The sequence below is a fragment of the Neolamprologus brichardi genome, chromosome 17, assembly GCF_056152115.1.
Source record: "Neolamprologus brichardi isolate AB-2024 chromosome 17, ASM5615211v1, whole genome shotgun sequence".
Classification (NCBI taxonomy): domain Eukaryota; kingdom Metazoa; phylum Chordata; class Actinopteri; order Cichliformes; family Cichlidae; genus Neolamprologus; species Neolamprologus brichardi.
Window position 1 is genome coordinate 1,951,347 of NC_142120.1, and position 27,063 is coordinate 1,978,409.

The 27,063-nt window shown below is 44.0% G+C and overlaps 1 protein-coding gene across 2 annotated transcripts in view; it reads left to right on the forward strand.

The window, feature by feature from the left end:
• adamts10 (ADAM metallopeptidase with thrombospondin type 1 motif, 10) overlaps positions 1-27,063 on the forward strand; it is a 55,843-nt gene that overhangs the window by 398 nt on the left and 28,382 nt on the right. Inside the window, exons 2-10 of one of the 2 annotated variants that reach the window (XM_087830665.1) lie at positions 4,278-4,666; positions 12,691-12,830; positions 12,913-13,122; positions 17,463-17,631; positions 18,058-18,260; positions 19,240-19,323; positions 21,809-21,954; positions 23,577-23,620; positions 24,104-24,209. In XM_087830665.1, coding sequence (XP_087686791.1) covers positions 4,564-4,666; positions 12,691-12,830; positions 12,913-13,122; positions 17,463-17,631; positions 18,058-18,260; positions 19,240-19,323; positions 21,809-21,954; positions 23,577-23,620; positions 24,104-24,209 — 1,205 coding nt within the window. In that variant the 5' untranslated portion in view covers positions 4,278-4,563. Of the gene's footprint in view, positions 1-4,277; positions 4,667-6,325; positions 6,510-12,690; positions 12,831-12,912; positions 13,123-17,462; positions 17,632-18,057; positions 18,261-19,239; positions 19,324-21,808; positions 21,955-23,576; positions 23,621-24,103; positions 24,210-27,063 lie in introns of those variants that run through there. The other variant, XM_087830666.1, reaches the window with a different exon arrangement.

A 27,063-nucleotide genomic window follows, 5' to 3' on the forward strand; every position in this document is an offset into this window, starting at 1 on the left:
CAAGACAGTGTGCGTCTGTGTTTGTGTGTCTGTGTTTGTGTCTGCGTGTTGCTGAAGGGATGATGTGGCTGTCAGCGGACATCAGGTACCTGGTGAATGGTGGCGTTGTGTCGTTCGCCGGCTGGGGGCGCTACTCGCAGTTGCTCCAAAGCCACTAAATCTGCAGCCCGTTTCTAAAGTTGCTAAAGTGTTATCACGGAAACATTTAGACTGTTGCTAGTGTGCTATATTTAGACTATATGTAACATTATGATAAACAGGGGCGAGCACAGTTTTAGAGACAGATGTGGAACCATTGGCTGTGACATATCAGCACATGCACGTCCAAACAGCACGAATGACAGATGTGCAGGTTTGCAACATTCTTATCATTATTATTATTTTTGCATAAATATTCTTTAGCGCACACAGATGCAGTTTTAGTTTTTTATTTTGCTCTCATAAAAAATCGCAACGTTTTACCACCAACCAGATCACGCACACTTCTCCTTTTCTTCACATCCACATGTGATGCTTTTCTGGTTAAATCTCCTCCTTCTCCTTTTTTGGTAGCACTCATTCAACTTCATAGTAACATTAAATTGGCTGCTGCCTCTAATTAGGACAGCACATGTACTTTATTAGTCCTGGGTCAGGTCGGTGCCTCCCAGTACTGCACAGCTTTTCTGTAACCTGCACATTTTTTCAATTTCTTTCTTTTTTTCTTTATTGCCGAGCTGAACTGACAGACGCTTGCCTGTCAGTTCATTTTTACAATCATTTTTAACGCTGAACATTTAACATTCCAGCAAATGCAGGCTTTGCCTGTCGTAATGAATATTTTTGGTGTTTTTTGGATTGTTGTCAGTCCTAAACCAGATCCTCTGCCATCTGTGCTGCGCTGCTTCACTCACTCCGTGTCGAGTCAGCTCTCTCCCTCTCACTAAATATTGTTACAGACTTAGAGAGAGACATTTTTAGTGAGGGGAGCACATCCGAGGTTCTCCGGCCTGTTTATGTTCCCACTTTTCATCTGCGCACTGTTTATTTGGGGAAACAGAGACAGGAATTCCTGCACTTTTCTCCTTCTTCTGCCTTATTTATTTATTTATTTTTACCAGAGATTTTAATCTGAGATATTATCCCACCCTCTCTGTCACCTGTCCAGGCTTCATGTTGGTGGTGATCATGACTTATTTTTATTTATTCAAAGAGTGCGCAGTTGATGCTGAGGCTCACGGTCTCATTTGGACAGAGAAACTGTGATGTGCAGTTACATGAAATAATAAACTCAACCTAAAGCTGATTCGTGCTTTCTGCTGATCAAAGTGGAGACTACATATATATTGAGAGCAGTGGCAGTGGTGGGGGTGCTGTCCCAGACTTGAGGCTGAGCTGAGGGACACTTAGCATCTGTGCAGTCGACACAGACCGGTCATATGGTTTTGATTAGCTAGTTTTCGGATAGCTGCACTCTCCCTGGCAGCGGTCAAAGACAAGGACAGCATAGTCAGGCTGCAGTATGAAAAAAGGAATATCCATCCTGTTAAACACGGTTATAAAAAAGCACCAGTCAGTGTTCAGCAGATGATCAGATTATAAAAAAATAGAAGTGACGTGTCAATACGCCTCAGGGTCCACTGACTTGATTACACTTGAGTATTTTGGCCCACCCTTAAATTCCCACCTAATTATCCCGCGCGCTCCAGCTCTTTTCTCTCTTGGTAACAACGACCCCTTTCTTTTCTCCTCAGCGAAGCTCTGATAGCCCTGGAAGCTGTGTGGCCCGGCTCGGACCCCCCCCCCCACCTCCCCCCACCTCCTCTTTCCTCTCCTTTTTCTTTTTTTGGCCGCGATTGTAGAGCTATACGGTCGATATCCATCCAAGCAAAACCCAGACCCCGGAGAGTCCGTGCGCGCGCGCGCGCGCTCGCCTCGGCCTGGCCTCCTGACAAACATACGCTTTTTATTTCGTAAAAGTGATACAGCCCAGAGGGAAAGCTTTGCACAACAGACCGGGGAAGATGTACAACGCCGTCACCTCTGCGAGACAGCTCTCTCTTAATTTAGCCGCATTTCCAGAGTAGCAATAATCTAGCAGAAGAGCTGTGCGCGAGGCAGCGCGTGCGCGTTGTGGTGTGTGTGAAGCCTGTCCACAAATCTTTCTTAGCAGCTGTATTTGAATAGCACTAGTGTGTGTGTGTGTGTGTGTGTGTTTGGGGGGGGGGGGGTCCTATCTCTCCTCTCTTTCTCTGGCTTAAGTAAACAAGAGGAGATGTAGTGGTCATGAAAAGCACTTGATAGCAAGTTTAATAAGCCCACAATAAATCGAGAACGGTGCAGAAACAAGTAATGAAAATGGAAAGGGAGCTTGGCTCGCGCAGGAAATGACTGGGAGAAAGCCGGAGGGAGGGAGGGAGGGGAGGAAGACTTTTAGTTGTTCCATATATGAGGGAAGTTGCAACAGCACAAAGACCCCTCATTGTTTTTAAAGCACGCTTTCTTTCTTTCTTTCTTTTGAGTTTTTAACTGTACCTGCCCGTCGCTGTGTCAAATTAAGCAAGAGGCACATTAGGGGCCCTTTCATCTCCTCCACACTCAGTTTAGAGTATTAACACTCAAGAATGGCTCTCCCAGCTGGCTTGAATAGCTTACACTCCCCTCTCTTTCCCTCTCTCATTCCCTTCAGATTCTGCACTTGGCTTTTTTTTCCCTTCTCCTTTTCTTTTTTTTTTTGCAGGAGGCAACTTGTTCCCCCTGCTCTCGTCACCAAAAGGTTTCCCATCTGCCTCCGATTACCTTTGGCTGCAGTTGGTTAGCCGCCAGCCATCTGGGCCAGTGCGGCGTCTCCGCTCGCTCTTCTCTCCCCAGACAGCTCTGAGGGAGGGAGGCTAGCAGGGCCGGGACAAGAGTAAAGCTGGGTGGGCAGACTTTACTGGAGGATAGGGCTGGGTTTTTAGCTGACACTGCAATATGTAGCCAGGAAACTCAAGTCAAAAGAGAGAAGGGCACCCATGAAACTGTGACTGCCGACTCCTGGCGCCGGTCTTGTTTTTGTAATGGGTACTGTGTGGATGAGGAAGTCGTTTTTCCATTGTTATTATAATCTTGCTCCATGTTTGTCTCAAAGGACACAAAAATAATAAAAAAAAGAGCCTCAGGATTATTTATAGCACTCGACGGCTAAATTAGTGGTGTGGAAAAGAACGACTGTGATGCTGAACTTTTACCTGCATACGGTCTTAAAAACTTTCTGTTCATACAGTCACATCTGTCAGGGTAAAACACTAACTGTCATCTGCTGACTCAGAACTGGCTTTGTTCACTACAGTGCAAATCATGTCCTTTATTTCCTGTTGTGCCTTCTTTCATTTGCTGTAATTAAAGGTTTAAGCCTTGTTAAGTACCACTGCTGTGCACAGGCCGCATGAAACACAGCATTAAGTCTTTTGTCAGCTTTGTCTGAAGCTGAAGTCTACAATCTAAAGAAATGTGGGGCGGCTGTCTGCCACAACGGGCTGGGGGTGAGGCAAGCAAGAAATCATCAAATTTGAATGTTTGTTTTTGAAGTCTTATTGTTGCTCCTGTATTTTTATTATTCATTCATTTATTTTCTTAAACTAGGGGACTCTGATTCAGAAAAAGCTGATATTATCTGTCCGTGTTGTGCTCCAAATATCAACACTGGTTGATGTATAGGCACTCACACCACCAGTCTGCTACACAGCACGTTGGCCAGTTAGTAAGCTGGACACCAGCCAGTGGGTCGCTCAGCCATGCAGGTTGCAGAGTCAGGCAGAGTAGCGGTGATGGCAACCTGCTGCGTCTCTCAAATTGGCTCATTTTACCCTCAGACCCTCTGACATAATACCCACTCCAAGCCCCGTTTGGGCACCGAGCACAGCTTTCTACGAGATCAATGGCCTCCTTTGTGTTTGAACTCTTTCCGGTGGACAGACAGCTTAAAGTGTGGGTCCTCAGAGGCCCCAGGTTGGGACCTATTGTTATCGCTGGTCACCAGAGTGAAAGACTGGGTACTTACCCTTGCTAAAGCCAAGATTGATTATCACAAGGAACAATGGAGGACTGGGCAGTCCTTGAATATGAACTGGGTAGATTTGCCTTGTTAGACTGGGAACTGCATGGGTCATTGGGATCTCATGCTCTCCCTCTGTCTGTGTTTTACTGTGTCTCCCTTGTTCCTCCTTCGTCTTTGAGCCTAAATTTGTCTTTCCCCACCCTTTCAACCCCTTTCCTGGCCTTCCTCCTGCAGTCACTAAACAGCTTCTCTTCTGCAGGCAAACGGAGAGGGGTGTGAAGCCACCGCTGCTGCTGAGCCCCTCGAGAAACCCGTCTAGGTGTTTTCCACTTCTGTGAGGACTTCTTCAGGGTCCATCACCTCTTGCTGACGAAACGCTGAAGACGCTGCTGGCTCTCCGATCTTTTGCAGCCATGGCCCAGCAGAGCGCTGAGCTGTCCCTCTGCTAGGCAACGGGGCATCCGAGAGGGCAGGAGACATGTTGGAACAGAGGCACGGGGACCACTGCACTGAATTTTGTTACTATAGCAACTACTGTAGTAACCATGGAGATGCTATGGAGGACTGGTCTGGTCTGCACTTTCATTGTCGTCATTGTTGCCACCCAGGTCGCAGGAGGTCACAAAGATGAGTTCGCTCAGTCACAAGGTGAGACAACCCATAGCCTGTATATAAAAGATGGATGTGGCCTCACCTCTGGTCTTGTTTCTAAAAAGTAAAGCCATGAAACCTGCGTTCTCTCTATAGGCCAGCAGGGGGCGACTCCTCTGGTTACCGAAAGGGTTCCTATGATGTCGTAAATTACTTTGAATCTCAAATGTGTGGGCTCAGTAAAATAAAAAAAATAAAAAAAATGCTTTTATTGTTTCAATTGTTAGTTCAAAGATTCGCTATTACAAAATGATGTTGAATTTCTAAATGATCATCTCATTTAGGGTTAAAAAGTATCCACCTTCATAATGAGACTTCACAAACCAACTGGTGACATCACTGTCTATGTCCATCCTTTATATACAGTGTTTGTACAACAAGGTATTTGTATTATTTAAATATCAAAACATTATCATGAAATTCTTCGACTAAGCTGAGAAAGGGTTTGTTCATAAAATGATTCTTTTTCCCCAAACCAGTGTCTGAGATCTGGGTTTGAATTAAACAGGCAATCCTATTTTTTTAATAGTGGGAAAGCATCACTGGTTTATTTCTGTGATCCAGGCTTTTGTGCCACTTTAATGTGTCGAGGTGCCCACGCTGGGATCTGTTTTTCATTTCAGTTAAACAGATAAAAAAGGGGAAACTCTCGCTGCTACCCAAGTTTAGAATAAAATAACTTAAACACAATTTGAATATGTCATTAGATGCCTGAAACTATATTTTTGCGTTATTGTATTTGTGTATAATTCAGCATGTGCACACGAGATAAAGTTGGATGGCACGAACTGGCTGTCGCTCTCAGTCCAGGCCTGCAGGTCGGGACCGACTGAGCTTTAACCCAGAACTCAAATCCCGCTGTGCTCTGGCACGAGCACGTACCCGGCCCGTCTACCAGAAGTCCTTCTAAAGGCAAAGAATAAAAACCCCTAAGTGTGCGTGTTTCATCACCCAGAACAAGGATATGATTGTGTATTTCCTAAACGTAACCTTTGACCCCCTCATATCCCTCGGTCTCTGATAGTTTGCCACACTGCTTCCCTTAAATAGCCCACCCCATAAACCCTGGCGTGCCATTTTCCCTCAGAGAGTTAGTTTTCCACAGTCACAGGAAGTCAGTTCTTTAAACCTGAACTTAATTACTTTTTTTTTTTATTAACAAGGATTGAACGTCTTTGTGTGATGTGAAAGGAGCTGCCTGCCACAGTAAAACCATACAGGATTATCTACCTTCTTCTGCCTCGGGCCTTCTTAGCACATAGTTTAGATTTTCTGCTACACACACGTATATAAATATATATATACAGTGTTGGGGAGTAACGGAATACATGTGCCGCCGTTACGTATTTAAAATACAAAATATGAGTAACTGTATTCCGTTACAGTTACCGTTTAAAAAGGTGGTATTTAGAATACAGTTACTTTGTTGAAATAAATGGATTACACGGCGGTACTTCCCTGTTTCATATTGTGGCGGGTCAGGACTGTTTGGGTTTTGTTTGACAGCTACGTTCTGTTGTTCCAGGCGGCAGCGTCATGGTTGCCATGGTTACAGGGTGCCGGTCTCTCTCTGCGTGTTTCCTGGGTGAGAGAGCGCCCGTTGTTGTTGTGCTAAGCTAACAGGCAGAATGCTACAGGTATAGCTCTAAAGAATGTAGCATCATGGGCAGTGTAGTCCGTGCTGCAGGGAGAATGGACTGCCATACCCGTTATGTGTCTGTGAGCGAGGGAGGGAGAAAAAGGAAAAGTAGGAGCTGTCATCGAGCAGAAACGGGAGCTGGAAGCATGTAAATATAATAATAACCACTGCAGCCAAGAAGAGAGCCTGACGAGCCCAGCTGTAAGTAAGCTATTAAGACTCGACTGTACACCGTGTTCGTGTTTTCCTCCAAAAACAATAAGTTCTGTTGGAGCAGCCTTTCAACGCCTCTCTCTGTCTCTGCTAGCAAAGTTGACCCAGACAACAAAGTAAAGCTAGTTTTCAGCTACGAGCCGACACAGAACCCACCGTATTAGCCAGAGGTCCCTTTACTACGGTTCGAAGCCGCGGACCTTCAGTAACAGTAATAAATCACAGCAATAGTACATTCATGTAGTTGTAAACAGCATGATAATATATTAAGTAATCCAAAGTATTCCATTACGTTACTCTCATTGACTAACGTAACGGAATACGTTACAGAATACATTTTGGGGCATGTATTCTGTATTCTGTAATGGAATACATTTTAAAAGTAACCTTCCCAACACTGTAAATAAATATATATATATATATATATATATATATATATATATATATATATATATATACACACACACACACACGCACACACCTCATCTGATGGTTGGTAAGACCTGGTTCACAGCTGATACTAAGCTTCATTTAAAATGTGTTGGACTGATTTGAGGTCACGTTGTTCCTGCTTCCCAAATTGTTGCCTCAAAGTTAGAAGTGTCTGTATTTGTGCACCCAGACTGCACACAGGAGAAGAGAGGCACCGATACGGTCCTTCAGAGCTTCTTCATAACTCATATATTTCATACTGAAGAATCAGCGTATGTAAAAATCTCTTTGCTTCAAAAAGGCAGCAGGGTTGGTCTGCAAAACAGTCGTGGTGTAGCTGGCGTGGAGGGTGGGGCACTTTTCCATCAGAGTGCTTCCTTTCACTATTTTCATTTGGCGATAACAGAACTGAGGGTGTATTTATCAGCAAAGACATTTCTGTATGGCACCCAGTCAGGGGTGTTCTCTCCTATTAAATATAGCACGCATGTTTCCACCGACTGTTTCCTCTTTGTTTCGATGTCTTCTGTTCGATTTTTCTGATCCTGAATCAGACGTTGAGTTCTTTGGCACTAGGTCGCTGTAGCTTAAACCGCATGGTTGACTAGAAAATCAGGAATAATGTGTTGTCGTATGCTGCGTTTTCTTTCCTTCCTATGAAGCAGAAGTGCATTCTGGGTGCAGTTGTTTCATTACCTGCACACACCACACTGCAGCTGCGGTTTCTGTATGAACCTGGGATTCTTGTGCATGAATCTATAGTTGTTGTTTTGGGGTTTTTTGCCAGTTATATGCTGTCTTTGTTTAGTTATTTCAAACTTGTGCTTAACTCATCTGAAATCTTGACTTTATGCAAATTATTTTTGGTCATATTTTTTCAATTTTTTTCTTCCTTTCATCATTTGAAATCCTGAAGACGTCAGTTATTAGGCATAAAATAGTGTACCGGCCTGAGGAAGTCAGCATTTGTCAGATTTAAAACATTTTTTATTACATGAGAAACTCTTTCTGTAGCTTACATTAGGCGTAATACAAAACAGCAGCTACATTGCTGCCAAAGAGAGCCGCCTGTGCTTTACTGCAGTCCAACATAATAAACTGTTTCCTAAGCTGTATGTCTTTGTGATGCAAAGACATACAGCTTTACGTGTCCCCGTCTTATCATCTGGTAATCTTATCAGCAAGTGATTAACAAGCTGCTTCTGCAAAAATCTCAAACCATCCCTCATTTCTTTATATTTTGCTAGGAAAATGTGAAATACAGGTGTGTCGATGCATTAAAACATTAAAACATACATGGAAATACAGCATGAAAGCAAAAACAGAGTTTGTACTTTACTGTCAGTCAGTATTTGGGACGACCACCTTTATTCTCTTGGGAAAACTTTCTTTGTGGAGTCTTCAGGAATATTTCTAGGAGGATATTCAAAGCTCTTCTCTGGATGCCGTTTGTTCTGTGCTCAGTAAATGCTGACGTCTGGCTCGAGCCATGACTGAGCCTCCACCGTGTTTTGACCTCGTCCGTGCATATTAACAACCACTCGAAGCATCAGACCCGTGGTCCCCCTTCCTTAAGAACGTCTTCTCGACAGCCATCCTTCCAGTGAAACCTTTTCAGATGAAGAGTAAGGAGCTTGGAAAGAAAAGTGTCTGGACTTTAAGTTTCTTGAAGACGTTTTACCTCTCATCCGAGAAGACTGAGGCTACGTCCACACTAATGCGTTTTCGTTTTCTCTCTTCTCTCTCCGTCCACACTGAGAGGCGTTTTCCTCAAGGAAAAATGCAGCGTTTTGAAAACGCACACATTTCAAAACAAAGCTGTCCCATCGCAGCGTGGACACTCGAAAACGCAGACTTTCTAAAACGATGACGCATTTTAGTCATGTGATGCAGTCATGTGACCAATTATAGCAGAGGGCATTATACAGCAGTTGTTTTGTTTGCTCTCAATTTTGACAGCCCTAAAAAAGATTAATATCAGTCTGTACTCCAGAGAGCTTTTCTTTAAATTCTTTAATACTCACTCACTTTTGCGCAGGAACATAAGCGTTTTGGGCCGTTTCAATGTGGACGCACAACTCTGTGAAAACGACTGAAAACGCTAGTGTGGACACGGAGCGTTTTCAGAGGAAAACACTGTTTTCAAATCTATCCGGGCTAGTGTGGACGTAGCCTTAAGCCCTGTGGTAGTGTCCCCCCCAAGCGGGACAATGGACCCCCTATTGATCCTCTACCCAATCACACGAGCCCAGGTGTGAAAATGGGTGTAGGTCACAATCAGCCAAGGTTTCGGGTGAGCTCAGATGCTCAGATGCTTTTCTTTCCAAGCTCCTTAGACTACAATGACCTGGATAACTGAGGACCTTCACAGACATTTCAGATGAAGTTTTAAGTGAACAGCAGATGGATCACCTGAAGGGCCAGATGCTTCTCTCAGGTCAGCAAAACGCTGAAACAGGACCTTTTTTCCAAGGTTTGCTAGTTCTTCTTTTATTCTCCACTTGTGCAGTTTCCTCAAGGACGTGCTGCACATCATGCCGAGACATGCCAAATGTTCACCTAATAGGTTGCTGGGAATCACCTTATTGGTGCAAAAATACGATTTTATGCCTGTGTTGTTTTTCTCATAAGTTCAGCAAAAGAAAGGGGAATAAATCACATGTTTTTCCACTGAATTGCTAGAAACAAAGTTCCTAAAATCTGTTGTGTTTGAACACACCACGGGTCCATTTCTTGAGTTAGATGCCGTTTTTATGCTTGAGTGAGTCACAGGCCTTAAGACACCAAAATATTCCTCTGAAAATTTTTAAAGACCACAAAGAAATAACAAGAAAGCAAAATATAAAGAAATGAGGCATGACTCAAGACTTTTGTATAGTGCTATTTTTAGAAGCTAAGACTGCACCTCTAATGGCTCACTAAAGCGTTGATAACTATTTTTGCACTCTGACTTCTCGCTGCTTCCACGTGTGTGTGAAAGATGGCTGTTTTGAGTTCATAGCATTCATAAATGTCTCCTGTAACTGTTTCCACAACAATCCTTTGAAGCTGCCTGTGTTTCGTGTCCCTGTGGGTGTGGGAATGAGGATTTGTTGAGTTCACCCAAGCTGTAGCTTCAGACTGTAGGTTCATGTGTGTTCTGGTTTTCATTACACTTAATTCTGTGTGAGGTCTCGTTAATTAAGACACAAATTCTATCTGCTTTATTAGTACTCACATTTTCTGTCCAGGAGTTTTTCCTGTGCTTCAAACGTAGGGGAAATCCCACCTGCCGGGTTACATGCTGTGCTTTACAAGAACAGGATGGATTTGTTGTGGGAAATCTAATGCTTTTCAGGAAGTTTGAGGGGGAAAATGCCAGTGGGGTGCCTTGATTGCCCACTGTAGGAGAGTCATCGCTAACAGTAATAATGAGAATAAGACCTATTTTGGTGACTAAATAAGAAGTAACGGATGTTGCCGCTGACGCTAACTCTGAATATTCAGGGTTTCATCTCATTTTCATTTCCAATGCTTCAGCTATAAAGCAGATATTAGGTATGCATCTGTGTGGATTGCAGTATGCTTTTAGGTTTCCCAGCCACTTCAGTGGGTATATTCCTACTGGGTCGCACGCCGTTTCACCTTCAAAGCTGCTTTAAAACATGGCACAGACCCAACCAGTTGCTGCAAACATTTCTCACAGATTTCCGTCCGTGTCGACATGACGGCATCGCACAGTTGGCGCAGATTTGTCGCCTGCATGTCCACGATGTGACTCTTTGGTTCTACACATACCCAAAGGTGCTGGACTGAGATTAGTGAGTGGGTATTCGAGTTACTACTGCCTTACAATCAGCCTTCTTCCCCGTTCTGGTGCTCGGTTGCAATGCACTTGCACTGTGTTGCTGCCATGTGATTGTGGCTGATCAGATATATGCATTTATAAGCTGTTGAACAGGTGTACCCAATGAGTGGGAGGTAGTGTTGAAGTGTGTCTCCAAATAGTAAGCTTTAGGCACAGTGTCTATGTTGAAATACATCCAGGCAGTTATTTATCTAAATGAAGGTCTAAGGAGCTTGGAAACAAAGCGACTGGACTCCTTTAAGTTTCTTTCAGCTTTAAGCTTCTATAAGTTACTTAAAGAAGTCCAGTCGCTTTGTTTCCAAGCTCCTTAGACTACCATGACCCGAATGAGTGAGAACCTACACAGGCATATGCAAATGATCAGCTCTGTTAAGGAAAAACAGACTTTGACCCAGAATAAGTTTTTATAAAGCTGGTACATGCACTCTTAATGCATTAATGTTAATGTTGACTACAGTATAAAAAATATATAACTTTAATGTCTGTATTTAATGCACCGTCTGATTGGTTTCAGTAGCAGTATTCAATTTAATTCAGTTTTATTTCTACAGCGCCAAATCACAACAACAAAGTGCTTCTATATTGTGAGGTTGACCCAACAATAATACAGAGAAACCCCCAACAATCATATGACCCCCTATGAGCAGCACTTTGGCGACAGTGGGAAGGAAAAACTCCATTTTAACAGGAAGAAACCTCCAGCAGAACCAGGCTCAGGGAGGGCGGGGCCATCTGCTGTGATTGGTTGGTGTGAGAGAAGTACTGATATATAAATGAATTACTACTCGCCGGGTGTTTTTGGACTGTTTAGCAGCCCAATGAAACAAGACGAGACCCAAACACTATGTAAGCTAAAAATCAGAGTTTACTAGGAGCTGGATTTTATGGCAGAACATTAATAGACAGACGAAACAAGTTAGTATGACGCCGTGGCTGCAACACATTAGATAATCTTGCAGAGGAATACGGCAAAAAGCGATGTGGTAATGGGGTGCAGGTGTGCAGCTTGGTGTGGAGGTGCAATAATGAGGAAAAGTGGGAACACGCTGTTGGACAGGGAGGAGATGACAGACAAATAGATACCTGAAACATGTTTAGTCTCAATTTAATTTAGACTAAACACGAGCGCTGCGTCCTTTGTGTTGAAAGGGTGTTTTTTGCCGACACGGGGCTGGAAGATTAACGGTGAAATCTGAAATGCAGAAACTGCATTTGTGTTTTGGTTCCCACAGTTCGAAAGGCTCGAACGCCGGTTGTGTTTTGCACCAACGTTCCCATGTCACAAATACGCTGCAGCCTCACAAAGTCTGTGTGAACGCAGCGTTTGTGCTGTAATTGCGCTGTTTATTCCAGGCACAGCTATCTGCTGCCTTCAGAGAGATTTTTCCTGGTACGGAGCTTTTTAAGTCTGTACCAGGGAGCTCTGATCTCTGGGTATTTACTCTGTGTGGGAAGGGGCCGCTTCTCCACCAAGCGAGACCAAAGGTTTAAGCTGGGCTCCTTTCGCTAGTGACCCTTCCCCGTTAGTAAGCTGACGCCGGCTGTTTGGAGCTGAGCAAGTTTGGACAATAAATCAATGCCGGCCTCTTGCACAGACAGGAAGTATACAGTTTCAAGGTAACCATGGGAACATCCTTATGGCCTTGTGAAGGAGGGGTACTTGGAGTGGAGGGCCCTTGTCAGAAATAGGCCAAAAAGTCTGCAAGTTCCTCTTTTCCAACTGGGTTAGTCACTCAATAAAAAAGCCCATTGTGTGATTTAAAATAAGCAGCTCGCAAATCCTCCAGGTTTTTATTTTTTATTAGAGTCACTTGGAAGAAGCTGAATTTTGTCTTTATCTAGTTAAACTCTGGTGTTGATTTTACACTGTCTTTATTTCTCCCCCTCTAGCTGCTTTCCTATCCAGTCTAGGCCAGTATGAGATCGCCATCCCAGTACGTGTAGGACCCAGTGGCGAGATGCTGGACTCAAAAATGACTGAACACCACCAAAGAAGAAGGCGCAGCACTGAAGACAGGCTTCCTGACTCTGTATTATGCTTTTTTATGTAACTTTTTTAAAATTAAAAACACATATATTTATTAATTTCTTGTGCATCTTTCTGTCTATTAGCTCTTCTACCAGCTGTCGACATCCCGGAACAACTTCCTGCTCAACCTGACGCTACAGGGAAGCCTGCTGTCACGGCAGTTCCGGGTGGAGTACTGGAAGAGGGGTCGTTTAGCCTGGAGTCACCCTTACTCTCCTCATTGCCACTATGTGGGACACCTCCAAGACCAGCCGCATTCCAGCAAAGTGGCCCTGAGCAACTGTAACGGCCTGGTAAGACTCGACCCTCCCGGTCTAATCCACAGCTCGTACACTGAGTGACGGCAGCAGCAGCAGATCCTGACATCAAAGCGTGACACTTAGCAAACCTCGAGTCCTCGAGCAGCTCTAAACCTTATCTGAAAGGAAGAATTGATGCTACAAAAGAGACACTTTTCAGTTTAAAAGATGACATCATTAATTGTGTCCAGTCCAGCGCTGCTACTGTAGACTTAAAGCTTTTAGCTGTTAGGCGTACCTTTCAAGTGTGGTCCACTTGGTGCAAATATCTAATCAGCCAATCACACGTAAGCATACGATTTGCTGAAATTGTGGTGGAAATATGATTTAAGTGACTTTGAACGTGGCTGTTGGTGACAGACGAGCTGGTCTGAGTATTTCAGAAACTTCTGATCTGCTGGGATTTTCCCGCACAGCCATCCGTTTACAGAGAATGGTCAGAAAATTTCCAGCGATCTGCATTTTCTGTGAGAAAATACCTCGTTGGGGTCAATTGTCGATGCTTCATGTTGACCAGAAGGCAACAGCAACTCAACCGCTCGTTCCCAAGGAGGTATGCAGAAGAGCGTCTCTGATTGTGCATGTTGAAGCAGGCGGGCTGCGGCTGCAGAAGACCACACAGGTTGCCACCCCTGTCAGCTAAGACAGGAAACTGCAGCTGCAGTTCACACAGGCTCACCAGAATGATGATGATGATGATAGCAGACTGGAAAAACGTTGCCTGGTCTGATGAGTCCTGATTACTGCCGCCACATTCAAACGACAGTGTCAGACAGAAACAATACGAATCAGTCCGTCGATAAAAACCTTGTTCGTGTCTTTATGGACTTCCACGGTCTTCCCATCTTCTTATGGTGCTTCCAGTAAGATGAGGGGCAACGTCACAAAGCTCAGATCATCTCAAACTGGTTTCCTGAAAATAAAGAAGAGTTCACTGTACTCTAATAATACAATACAGCACCTTCGGGATGTGATGGAACAGGACTGATCCGCAGCAGCTGTGTGATGCTATCACATCTGTATGGATTAAAATTTCCAGCACCTTGTTAAATCTGTGGAACAAAGATTTAACATGTGTCTGAAGCCCTAAAAAAGTAGGTGGTGGTGGGGCGGTGTCCAACCCAGTAGTGTAAAGAGTGTAATTAATGAAGTGTCTGGTTAGTTTATAATAATTGTATAAGAAATCCCTGACTATCAGTATTTCCATTCCGAGGATTTATGTTGTGTCATAGTGTAAAGTTGCTTGTGATAGATGGTTGCGACGGAAAAGGCAGTAATAAACTTTATTTAGACTTTTCTACCATTCAGTGGTCCAGTCCACTGCGGGGGCAACCTGCATGTGGCGAATAAAGCTGTTGACTGTTCTAAGTTACTAGAAGGTTTACAGAAAGAAATCAAAGTATATTTAAATCCCAGAGATTGATAAAAACCCATAAAACTAAAGATGGGTAAAAATCAAACACTCACTGTCACGTCTGCGAGGGCGGCGTGAGGAGGATGCGGACCCAAACGCAGACAGTGGAGGCGGATCACGTCACTCTCAAAAATGTTTTAGTGCGACTTTGGTAGCTATGAAGCTGCACTTGATGATTGTTGGACCATCACGGCTACTGTAGTCAGGAGCCTCCAGGAGGAATCTGGGTCCTAAACTCCATCGGCTTCAGGTCCCAAAAACAAACGAACACTGCGGCATCACTGAGAGTTAAAAACGGTCTAAATTCTTTCATCTTTAATAAAATGATCAGCGTTGCTGCTTTACCAGGTGTAACAATAAAGTTTAACATCCAGGCATCCATGAAAACAGGATTGATTACATTTAACAGAGTTAGAAGTTAGCAGGAAGTTAGCTCGCTAGCTTCCACCTAAACATGATATAGCATGTTCTGACTGAGAGAGTTCTGAAAGAATTCAAACGTACAGCTCCGTTATCACTTCCAACATAAATGAAGGCAGAAAACTACACAGCAGTGACGTTTGTAGGGTTACTGAAGTTGGACTAGCTGGTATATAATGATGTGCTACGTGATCGCTAGCGACGCAGCTATGTTAGCATAGCATAAACAGTGAAGCTGGAGGATGAACGCTAACTTTTTTCCACTCAATAAAAGTTAACATGAGGGTTCCCGATGGTTAGAGACAAATGCAATCACATGGCAGGATTCTGAAAATGGACCAAACTTCAGTCAGGAGAACAACTGAGATAATCCATCCACAATACGAGGTTAGTCATTAATGTACAGCAACAACATGGGAATAGAGCAGCTGGAGAGAATTCAGCATTAATGAATCAATGTTATGGAAGTGGAGGAAGCAAGAAGAATGAGTTGAGTAAAGTTTGACTTATCTGACTGTTTTGTTTTGATTAATGCGCCTTATTGTACATATGCCTTATGTACAAAAAATACGGTAACTAGATGTAGAACACAGGGAAGATGTAGTGACAGAGAACTTCAGGCCTGAGTATACAACACACGGGAGACACAGGGACCTAGAGACAAGGGTGATTATACATGAAACATGGGACAAAAGCACAGAGTAAACATGGGAACAGAGACTAAACACTGAGGGAGGAAGGACTAAGACCACTAAGAAGTCAAAGAATATTAAATGAGAATCTGAAACACTCAGTACTGTGACATTCACAGAGGCTTTTTACTTGTAATAAAAGTGTTTCAAGAAGAAAGTCAGAAAATATATATTTTTTAAGTGTCATTCTGATCTCGGTGGTCAGACTTGTTTCACAGCGTGGAGGCTCTAAGCTCGCTCAACTTTGTTTGCTAGCCAAGACCTGGGTAGTAACCGGCAGTGCCCCATGCACTGATCTAAGTAATTGCCCAGGTGCACAAGATGATAACAGCTCCTCCACCACTCTCAGGTTTACAGCAAATCAAGACAGCAGTAGTCACTTATATGAGGGTTAACATAGTGTCATATCCAATAAATTTAATAACTGCAATCTGTTAAACGTCTACCTGTAACCTGCAGTGCGTCGTGCTCTGTAATGCGCGCTTTGATCTCTAGAAAGTGTAAATGACATCTTACAGCTGTCTGACGTGACCCTTAAAAGACACCGGATCCATTTCTCTTTCTCTTGAAGTTACCTCAGCCCTCCACGGCGGATGACTCGCGCACACTCGTCGGCGGGTGAGAGCTCGTTCTTCTCTGCGCCCCGTTTCGTTGGATGAATTCATTCTGCTGTATTCACAGCGCTGTGTATCTGTGTATCCTCTCACTACAAACAGCAGACCCCAAAATAACAGTTGTATACGCAGCTGAGGATTAGACGTGTTCGCAAAGCGTTAATAAGCTGGACACGTAATCACTGTTAGTCAAACCAGCGTGAGCGCATTCACCGGCGAGCGGGCTGTGTGTCCAGAGGACCGTCACTAACTTTATTATGGGATTAAAAGCACTTTGAAAGCTGCCGCCGCCATTCGGGTGAGGAGACTCTCGCTCCGACCAAAGCCAACACATCTGAGCGGAATCAAAGGAAGTGTTAGTGTATCGCTCTCTCTGTCTCGCTCTCTCATTTTCCTCGCTCTCATTCACTCTTTCATGCTCTCATGTGTGCTCGTCTGTGTATGTGCGCCCAAAGGGCCCAACACAGACGGGAATATGACGATCGAGCTGTTTCCTGTGAAGTTTGAAGGTTCGCTAGCGTTGTTCACTTTCACCCAAATAATCGAAAGCGTGCCAAGAAAATACCCTGCACACCATTAACGCCACCGGCAGGCTGACGGATTGCACCGTAGAAGCAGGATGTGGAGGATGCGTGCGTTCGTTTACACTCCACCATCCGATGTTTTTCCAATCTGCTGTTGTCCGATCTCGACGAGCCGGTGTGTCAGATTCCTGGCAGGTGTAGCACCTGTTGTGGTCTTCTGAAGCTGCCGTCCATCAAAGTTCAACGTGCTGCGCCATCAGCGATGTTACAGTTCTCTTCCTGTCAGCTGAAAGCAGTCTGACCGTCTGATCTCTGTTTTTCACCAAACATTTTCTCTTTTTTAGACCATTCTCAGTAAACCTTAGGGATGGTTGTGTGAGACAATAGCAGGAGATCAGCAGTTTCTTAAATAATCCACGTTCAAAGTCACTTAAATCGCCTCCAGCAGGTCGTCCTGATCACGCTTGAGTTGCTGCTGTGTGACTGGCTGATTAGGCGTACCTAATAAAGTGTCCAGTGATATTTTAGGCATAGGTATGTGAGCTTAACTGACTCATCTGTTTTCACTTTTGAATGAGTTTCTCAGGAAAACACTCGCACTGTAAAGTCATCTGTGTGCCGTGATGGGAATCCTCATTTTATTCTATTCTTCAAATCTGTTTCTCTGCAGCAGGGGGTGATTGTTGCTGGGGGAGAGGAGTACCTGATTGAACCCCTTGTCTCACCAGATAACCAAACCGGGACAGAGAGCGAGGAGAGAGCAGAGGGGCGCCCCCATGTGGTTTATAAGCGGTCATCGCTCCGCCATCAGTACAAGGGCCAATCCTGCGGAGTCATTGGTGAGACGAGAGATATTCTGGTCTTTTTTAGCAGCGGCGTTAAGGTCCAGACCGGAGGAGTAAACATCCGCAGGCCAGTCTGCGCGCCAGCCAGCAGCAGAAGGCTGCGGCTGTGTCTGCGTTCCCGGTTGTGATTAGGCGTGACCGAGTCTGTGTTACAGGGCGTTTGCTGCAAAAGCACAAGTATGTTTGGAAAGCCGCCGTTTGACAAATATAAGAAAAGAAAGATACTTTGTAAAGCTGCCCTTTAAAATCTGCCCCACGGTTATGCAAAGTGAGTCGAGTGTTTCGTCTAATTGCTGTAATTATTATTAATTTGTGGTCAAATGATGGGAAAAGCGAGAGAATCTGTTTCCGATACAAAGCTGGATCAACTTGAGCTTGTTTCAACGCTGTCAAAATGTACGATTGTGTGATCTGCCTCAGACGAGAAGCCGATGAAGGGCGCGTCGTGGTGGCAGCGGACCCTGAAGACGCCTCCTCATCACGTCGGCCGTGGCCAGCTGCCTCTGAAGCGTTCGGTCAGCCGGGAGCGCTACGTGGAGACGCTGGTAGTAGCTGATAAGATGATGGTGGGTTATCACGGCCGCAGGGACATCGAGCAATACATCCTGGCAGTCATGAATATTGTAAGTTTCACAACACAAAAGCTTTCCTCTTCCTCTAATGAAAAAAAGAAAAGAAAACAGCTTTTCCCAGCTTTCAGCGACTGACTGTCAGATGGCCGTGATTTGGTGGCCTGGCGTCTTTCGAAGCAAAGAAGGAAATGTTATTCAGCTGATTAAAGGCGAGCTGGAAAGAACAGGGTCGTCTTCACTGACAGAAATAAGTCTCCAAGGCCGAGTCAGGCTTACGGGGGATGTATTATTAATGTTTATAGAAAGAAAGAAAGAAAAACAAATGCGTAGCTGTTGCCTGATTTCTCCTCGGGGAGGCCACATGTTTTAGTCAGCGAAGCTTTCGTACGTGCAGTTAATCACTGGAAAACCGTACGAACGCGGGAAGGAATCGCTCTTGGTTCTTTCATACAGATTTGCTCTAAAAATAGTCCAGTTTCTTTTGGTTATACATTAAAGTCACTTAGCTGCGTTCTTTTTGCCCTGGCTGCACAAATTATTCCCGACTTTCCAGGGTGATGATTTGGAAGGTCAGTGCTTGAGCTGTTGTACATGGAGAACACATTAGTGCTGCGTTTAATGTGAACGCCTAGGTAGACAATGAAGACACGAAGCATATAAGTGTGTGGCTCTGGCCTGTTTAGATACAAAGGTCTCCTCTCCAGTGCAGTATGCTCTGACTTTGCTTTCAAACCAACATATGGATGAAACCGTGGTTAAAATAAAAGCACCTGTTTATGCAGTCAGAGCGGCGGGATCTGTATTTGTATTCATCAAAGTCCCGTTTTCTCTCGTCCCCAGTGTGTTTTTTTTGTTTCTTTTTTTCGTTTGGGCTCTATTTATTCTCCAGCGGGGAGAAATGACAGGAAAACATGTCTGTCATCTACAGAACATACGCTAACAACTGCCAGGAAAAAGCCTGCCGCAGTGTGCTCGGCTGTTCTATCAGCCGTTTTTAAGACTGGTCTTTTCTTGTTTCCCTGGAGGTCAGGTTGCCAAACTGTTCCAGGATTCTAGCCTGGGGAATGCAGTCAACATTGTGGTGACGCGGCTCATCCTGCTCATGGAAGACCAGGTAAGGTGCATGAATTACTGCGAATACTAAGATCAGTGTCGCAGTGCTTTGGTCCTACTCTGTCCACAGTGTCTTTTGTCCCGCCCCTCCCTGAGCCTGGCTCTGTCAGAGGCTTCTTCCTGTTAAAAGGGAGTTTTTCCTTCCCACTGTCGCCAAAGTGCTGCTCACAGGGGGTTTCTCTCTAATACTGTATGGTCTTTACCTACAGGTAAAGTGCCTTGAGGTGATTTTGGCACTGTATAAATAAAACTTACTGTGACAGAATATACATAACTAATGGCAGCAGGTGGTTTTGGGTGGGACGCCTCTTGAAAGGATCACCGCCAGATTTTGGTGCACTCAAAGGTTTAGTGGATTCTAGGCAGATAAACTTGAATTGATTGGCACCGAGCACATTTCCCCCCAATGATCATTTGAATAAATTAACTTTTGATTTGATATATTTCAGTTACATTTTACAAATTATTGCTTTGTGTGTACATCCATTAAAAAAAAAAGAAGAAAAGATTGTAATAAGGGAAAAATGATCAACCTTTTCATTTAGGAGCACAATCAGGGGTAGAGTCACATGTTGAACAAGAGAAGGTGAACACAGAAGACGCGAAAGCCCCTTTTTTGTGTTGTAGAGCACTCATGCTAGCATTTAGCTCAAGGCGCTGCCGATAATATGGCTGCAGACTCCTTTTCACGTGTATTATAACTAGGGCTGCCACGATTAGTCGACTAGTCACGATTACGTCGACTATCAAAATCGTCGACGACTGATTTAATAGTCGACGCGTCGTTTGAAGCTTTGTAAGATCCCAAAAGACGCAGGAATAAGTAGTAGGATTTAAGAGTGTAATAACGGACTGAAACAGAAGATGGCAGCACTGCATGTACAAGGATGCCAGCTGCCGTTTACCTCCGAAGAAGAAGAAGCTGTGTCCCAGAATTCATAGCGCAGCCCAGCTCAGTTTCCAACAATGGCGGCAGCTAGTTAGTTTTAATATTACTCTTATTATTCTTTCTGGGTCACAAAATAAACGTTTAACATATTTTCAGGCGAGAATGTAGCTGTGTAAACCTCAAATATCTGCTCAGTTTATCAAGACACCACATATTTTCAAAAGCGCTCCGACGTTTTCGGAGACGTCTGTTAGCCACTAGCTCGATAGCTAGCCGGGGGCTAGGCTAACTAGAGCCGTGAAAACACCGGACTCCCGGCTAATGTTTTCAAACCCACCGCTACTCAGGTTAAACATGATATATAAGTCACTTAGATAACTTAAACATGTTATTGTTTGGTTTTTTTTTAGTGTTTTATTTGTTCCTGAGTAAATCGGCTGAGTTTATTAAACTTCACCGAAACAATCTGCACATTTAATTAAAATTTAATAAACTATCATCTTGTCTTTATTTTTAGTTAGCACATACCTTAAACACTTAAAGCTGTAAGCTAATGATAGTTATATAAGAGCAGATGCTGCTGGTGCAATAAGCTGTAGTTTTATGTCCAATGGATGATGATCTGATTAGTGACTAATCGCAAAAATAATCTGTGACTAGTCGACTATCAAAATAATCGTCTGTGGCAGCTCTAATTATAACGCAAGCGAGTGACTGCAGGTCAGAAAAGATGCAGCTGCCGGAGACAGAGTCCACACCTGACCGCAGGGCAGGAGTTTAGCTCATAAAAAAGTGCACGACCTTACCAGCACAGCTCAGGAGATGACTGTGCCATGTGACTCTGTAGTAAACGACCTTATTAGCCTGCCATTAACAGCATGCGGCGAGACGTGTACCCGGCTCCGTTTTAATGTTAACCTTGTAGCACTTTGACAGATGAATCATGGCTGAATTAAAGGGGAATTACGGCGCTGCTCTGAGGTTTCCTCTGTGGCCGTCTTATTAGGGAACATTTATGATTCATGCTTTTCATAGTGCCTCAAAGTTAGAGCCCGTAATTTAGTGCCAGGATAGGTTCGTTATCTCACATGGTAGTGAAGTAAATGTTAGGGTCATTAGCGGTAGGCGAGTATTAGTGTTGTTATTCTTACTCCGTGGACCGTTGAGGTCGGGACGGGATCGAGAGTGTTCTGTGCAAGCGCTCCTGCTGCCGTTTTCCAGGTCTGAATAGGCAAGCTGCCCCTGGAAAGGAAAATGAGGACAGCAGTAGGGCCAGAAATGAGGGACTGTGGGATAAGACAATTACTAGTTATGTCACCGCACACATTCCTGGGTTACGAGTTCTCGCCAGCTGTGGCCAGCAGAGCACTCCCTCCGTGCTTCTACATATCTTTTACAGGATTGAGGGACTAACATGCAATGCTGCGGTGGAAAAATGCCTCAATCGCTGCAATACAGGAAGACGGGGTTATTATAGCGTTGTTGTAATTGTTGTTGATATTGGAATAACTTCACATTAAGCATCTTTCGTTCATTCCTGAAGCTGATTGTTTTGTGTTTAAACAAAGGAAGTGCTTCTGTTGTCTCTCCCCACCAGCCCACACTGGAGATCAACCATCACGCGGGGAAGTCTTTAGACAGCTTCTGCAAGTGGCAGAAAACCATCCAGCACCGCAGCAGCTACGGGAACGCCATACCCGACAACGGCATTGCTCATCACGACACCGCCGTGCTCATCACCAGGTCGGAAACCTCGAAAAGAAAAAGCTGTCCTGCAGGAATGTCCGCTTGTGACCCTCGTAGGAACAAATAACCTCAATTAAGAGTCAACAGAATCAATCGTGTGTTGAAAACTAAATATAGTAACGTAGGCCCAGCCTGTAAGACCTGAACAGGAGAGCTGGGCTGTCCAGTTCGGGCGCCACGCAGCTCAGCACCTGATCAGACAGTGACACCGAGGTGATCCTCCTCCTCCTCCGAGTTCGCTGGATCTCATGGATGGATTTAATGTGCTATCAAGTCCTGACAGGCTGAATTTGACGCGGCTCCCTCGATTAACTCATCTTAAACGACAGCATGTAGTCCGAGTGTTGCCTGACACTGAAGATTGTTTTTAACTTCTGTTCATCCCACTTTTCCTGAACCGGTGTTTTGGCATTGCTCCGCTTAAGGGATGGGGAAATGTATACAGTATAGCTTTTTGCAAACTGATACAGACTCTGTGCAAGTCAACATTTATGGCAGGCATTAGTGTTCGTATGCTTACAATCTCATTTTTGCAGCCCCCAAAAAAGGGAGATAAAACAAATACTGACTAATACCGCGGAAGCACTAGCTGGTAGTCGGGCCGTACGCGTGTCTTAGTGCAGTTGAACATAATCCACAAAGTCCTCTTGTAGTCGAAAAACAAACAGGCAAACATTTATTTCCACAGTTTGAAATACAGTGATCCGTTTGTTTGTTCCTGTACGCTGCAAACACGGTAAGAAAACAGTTTTTCTCCACAGCTAGTTAAAGCCCCGTTACTCCACACTGCCCTTCGCGAACTCTCCCCCCGTGCACAGTTACCGTGTATTAGCAGTACGTAAAAATTAAATAAGGCAAGAAAATACAATTTAACTGTAAATCTTACGCTAAACAAATTATAAAGTAAAAACTGAAATTCCCCCGTTATCTTACACCTATCCTTATCCAAAATTATTCAAATTATTAACAAATATACACTCTGTGCAATCTGAGTAAACTAAGAGATGATTAGACTTTTATCTTATACACTGACATAGTTTAACTTTGGGGGAAAAAAGGTGATGAATCATAGTTTACGTTATTTGAATGCTCGCATTTAATGCACAACATGCAGACACCAGTGGTGGATGCATGTTAAGTAAAAACAAAAAAACACACACTGGTGCTATTGACTCAGGAATGTGCAACAGTGAACAGCACGGCCACGGTTTGGTCAGAGTCATCTGAACGCACTTGTGCTCGGGCAGCGCTGCCACAAATACTTTCCTATTCTGTGCAAAAGAATGCGCCACGAACTCGAGCTGCGGGAGGTTAGCGTTGGCGAGGGGAGGTCGGGGGTGAAAGCAGATAAATGTCACAACTTTTTTGAGATGCGGTCTTGGTGGCGGCTTGGTGAGAACAGCTCGGTTTTACAGCAGCATTTATCAAGCTGTTCAGACGCGATGACACCGCAGTGACCGTCCGCGGCTTCCGCCTGTTGTTCTTTTAAAACTTTATCCGTCTGCTGTCGCTACTGTGTGCATGTGTGTTCACATGCATCTTAAGCAGCAGCTGATGCAGTTTCTGCACCTTGTTGTGTACGAGTGTCAAACCTTTTTGTTTTTCCTCACATCTTGCAGGTATGACATCTGCATCCAAAAAAACAAGCCCTGTGAAACTCTAGGTAACCTTCCATCACACGTGACCACAAACTTCCATATTTCTGATCCCGCTGACTCTTCCTCCTAGCCCTGACCGTCACAGCTTCATGCTTCCTCCCAACCGTAACCCTAAACGTAACCCTACACCTTTTTCCATCCTTAACTCTAAAATCAGTTACTCATCTGAGAATCATTTCAAGGGTCCCACCCAGTGCGCTCTTACTTTCCAAAGAGTTGCAGGTTTGACGTTAAAAAAAGTGTGCATGCATGTTTAAAATTCTTACATGCTCAAGAAAGTGCGATGCAAATGATGTGCATCTGTGTACTTTTACACTCTGCATGTTTATTGATAACAATGCACGCTTTACTAAACGCCGAGTTGGCAAAATAGTGAGCTGCGGCTGCTGGGAACATCATCCTTCCTCTCAGTTGGGATTCTCGTTCGGTTCGTGCGCTTGCTTCAGAGTAGAGTTGTTTTTTTATATTCATCGAGTGTATTTCTGCAGGTCTGGCTCCAGTAGGAGGGATGTGTGAGCCAGAGAGGAGCTGCAGCATCAACGAGGACATCGGCCTGGGGACGGCCTTCACTATCGCCCATGAGATTGGACACACGTGAGTAACAAACGCACGCACGCTCTCATTTTTAATCTCCTGGACACATTTGCAGATGTTGCACGAAAAGAGAGACTTCTGTTTGATATCATCTCATCGCTGTGCAACATCGTTTACTTGTATTTCTAATATAATTACTCTGGCTCGATAAAAATCTGTCGAATGATAAGAAAATCCAGCAAGTTTGCGAATTCCAGGACAAATTCATCTTCGCCACAGAGGCAGGAGCGTTGGAGAGCTCGAGGTGTCAGACAGCAGAAGAATTACAAATATTCCTTCAGTTTCGATGCTGCTGGCCACAGACGGCAGCGTCGTTTCCAGAATATACGGCCTTTGCAAATATTAAACCGGCTGCCAACTCGATGAGTAGATCCATCGCAGCTGTCCGTGAAACCAGACTTAAACATGGGTTCGAAGCTGTCTGGGATTTAAACGAATTGATTTATAGCGATGCTGAAATGTCTTTCAACCACCATCCCACGAAAACGCCGTATAAAAGTGTCAGCCTTGTTTCAAAGTATGCGTTGGGGGTTGTGTTATAAACCTCCGGAAGCGGGATCGAAATCCACAAGTGTTTCTTTTAGAAATCGAGCAGCGAGGCCACGGATAAACGCTTTACACGTGATGACAAACATCTGTTCTTTAAATAAAAAAGACGCACAATCTGTGATCCGTGAACTAGACCTGATTGTCCTTCCTGAAACATGAAATGTCCCTTCGGGGTGTTTCTGATCTTCTGCTGGGGACCGAGTCTCGAACATCACGAGTCAAATCCATCAGTGAGAACGCTGAACGTCGTTCCTTTGCATCCCAGTGAAATCAGCTCACGAGCGGGAGTACACTTCTGTCTCAACATCTGTTACTGTTGTATCCTTCAGCAATTCACCGTCCCGTTCATTCGTGTATGAAAATAGCATCGAGAAGTATTCGTGCAGATGGTGGATCCATCAGGGTTCTGCTTTCCTAATGGTTAACACAGGTCTTTGTTTTTTAGAGCACCCAAACCCTGAGGGTACCTTGTCAACATGACTAATTAATGTATATATATGCACACATGAGCGTGCACACACGAGCGTGCACACACGAGCGTGCACTCACGAGCGTGCACACATGAAGGGACCAAACACGAATGACTCTGCAGGGAGGGGGAACGTTTTGAGAACAAACGCAGCTCCTGAGAGTGATCTCGCCGCCTGCCATGGACTCCTTTGCTTCTTGTACGTGACTCTGAGGTTACGGCTGTTAATCAAATACTGCAAAGCAAACAATTAATTAAGTTTTTGTGAAATCTTAGAGATTCAAACATTGCATTGTAAAATTTTGTGCATAAATTGCAAAGATCTTCAGCATGCAAGCGTACTGACTTTGCTGAATCTACAGATTATTTTCAAGAATAATTCAAAAATTCTTTGCCGAAAGAAACCTCAGGAATGAAAATATGCCGTTAGGAGTACGAGGAAGTGTCGCCTTTTATGTATCAGGACATCCTGAGAAAATGAGGTAAATATGATCTACGATGAACAATAAGTCATGACATATTACACCATGTCATTATTCGTTTAACAAAAAGCCAACCCTAACCCTGACTACAGTGTAAGTAGCACTTGATGAACTGATCGTCAGCAACTGTGAGCGCCTCCAAAGAAGCAGAGGTTCTGTCAGTTTGCTGGTCTGCAGACATCAGCAATGAGGATTCAAAGGGTGATTTCCAAGAACGTGAAAAACATTCATGACAGCTGTCAGTCAAAAACCCTGAGAGCTCGATGTCAGACTCTACAGGCCTCAGTAAGCATCCTAAATGTTAAAGTTCAGTACAATCCAGTAGAAAAAGCCTGTTTGGAAGGGTTGCAGCACAAAGCCTCTTCTCGCCAAAAGAAGACGGCAGCACGGCTTAAGTTTGCAAAGTTACATCTGAACAGGCAGCAAGACTTTAAGAGCGAAGTCCTTTGAACAGACCAGAGTGGAGATGTTTGACTGTAATGCTCAGCACCACATTTGGAGAAAACCAAACACAACCTATCAGCACAAACAGCCAGAGGCTCCTTACAGTCATTGAGTAAACCATGAACTCGTCTGAAGTCATCATTGGTTCATGAATCAGGACTTATACCGAACACAGCAGCACATCTACAGCAGACCATATGGAAAATAAATAGTAAAAACTTGATGATTTACTCATGAAAGTGGCCACTTTCTCATTACTTTCATATATTGTTTTAGTATCCAAAACATACAAGTTTCATTTATATAATTTTTCAAGGCATCTTATATCTGTTTTCACTCTTTTATGCTTTTCATACAAGTTTTACACAAGACAGATACAAACTTTATACGATTTATCTTTTCCATGTGGGGAATGCCTAAGAAAACAAAGTAATCGAGTAGTGCGACGGCCCAGTCAGAGTGAGATTGGGGAGAACTTTGCATAAACAAAGTCAAACGCTGTAATGATGCGAGATACTTGATAGAGTCACAGAAAACAATAAGAAGTTATCGCTGCTAAAGCTTCTGCAAGCTTCGTTTTTCTCACGCTGCTTCTGAATTTCAGCTTTTAGTTTGTCGTTATGTAAAATGTCAAAATCTGTTCATACCTCTGGGGTTGTATTTCAATAATTTTCTGATGATGTTTCTTTAATCACATCTTGATGTGTAAAATCTTTGACTTGACAAAAGGCGTGTTTTCTTTTTCCAGGCGAAAGCATTTAATACTAGAGTAACAAATCCTCACAAATTTCCTTAAAAATTGATTATAAAAGTAACCTAGTTAGAATGGCAGCTCTCAACTTGACTCCGTGTGACACAAAATTGGCCGTTTTGTTGTTATTCAAACATAATAACACGCGAGTTAAGACGT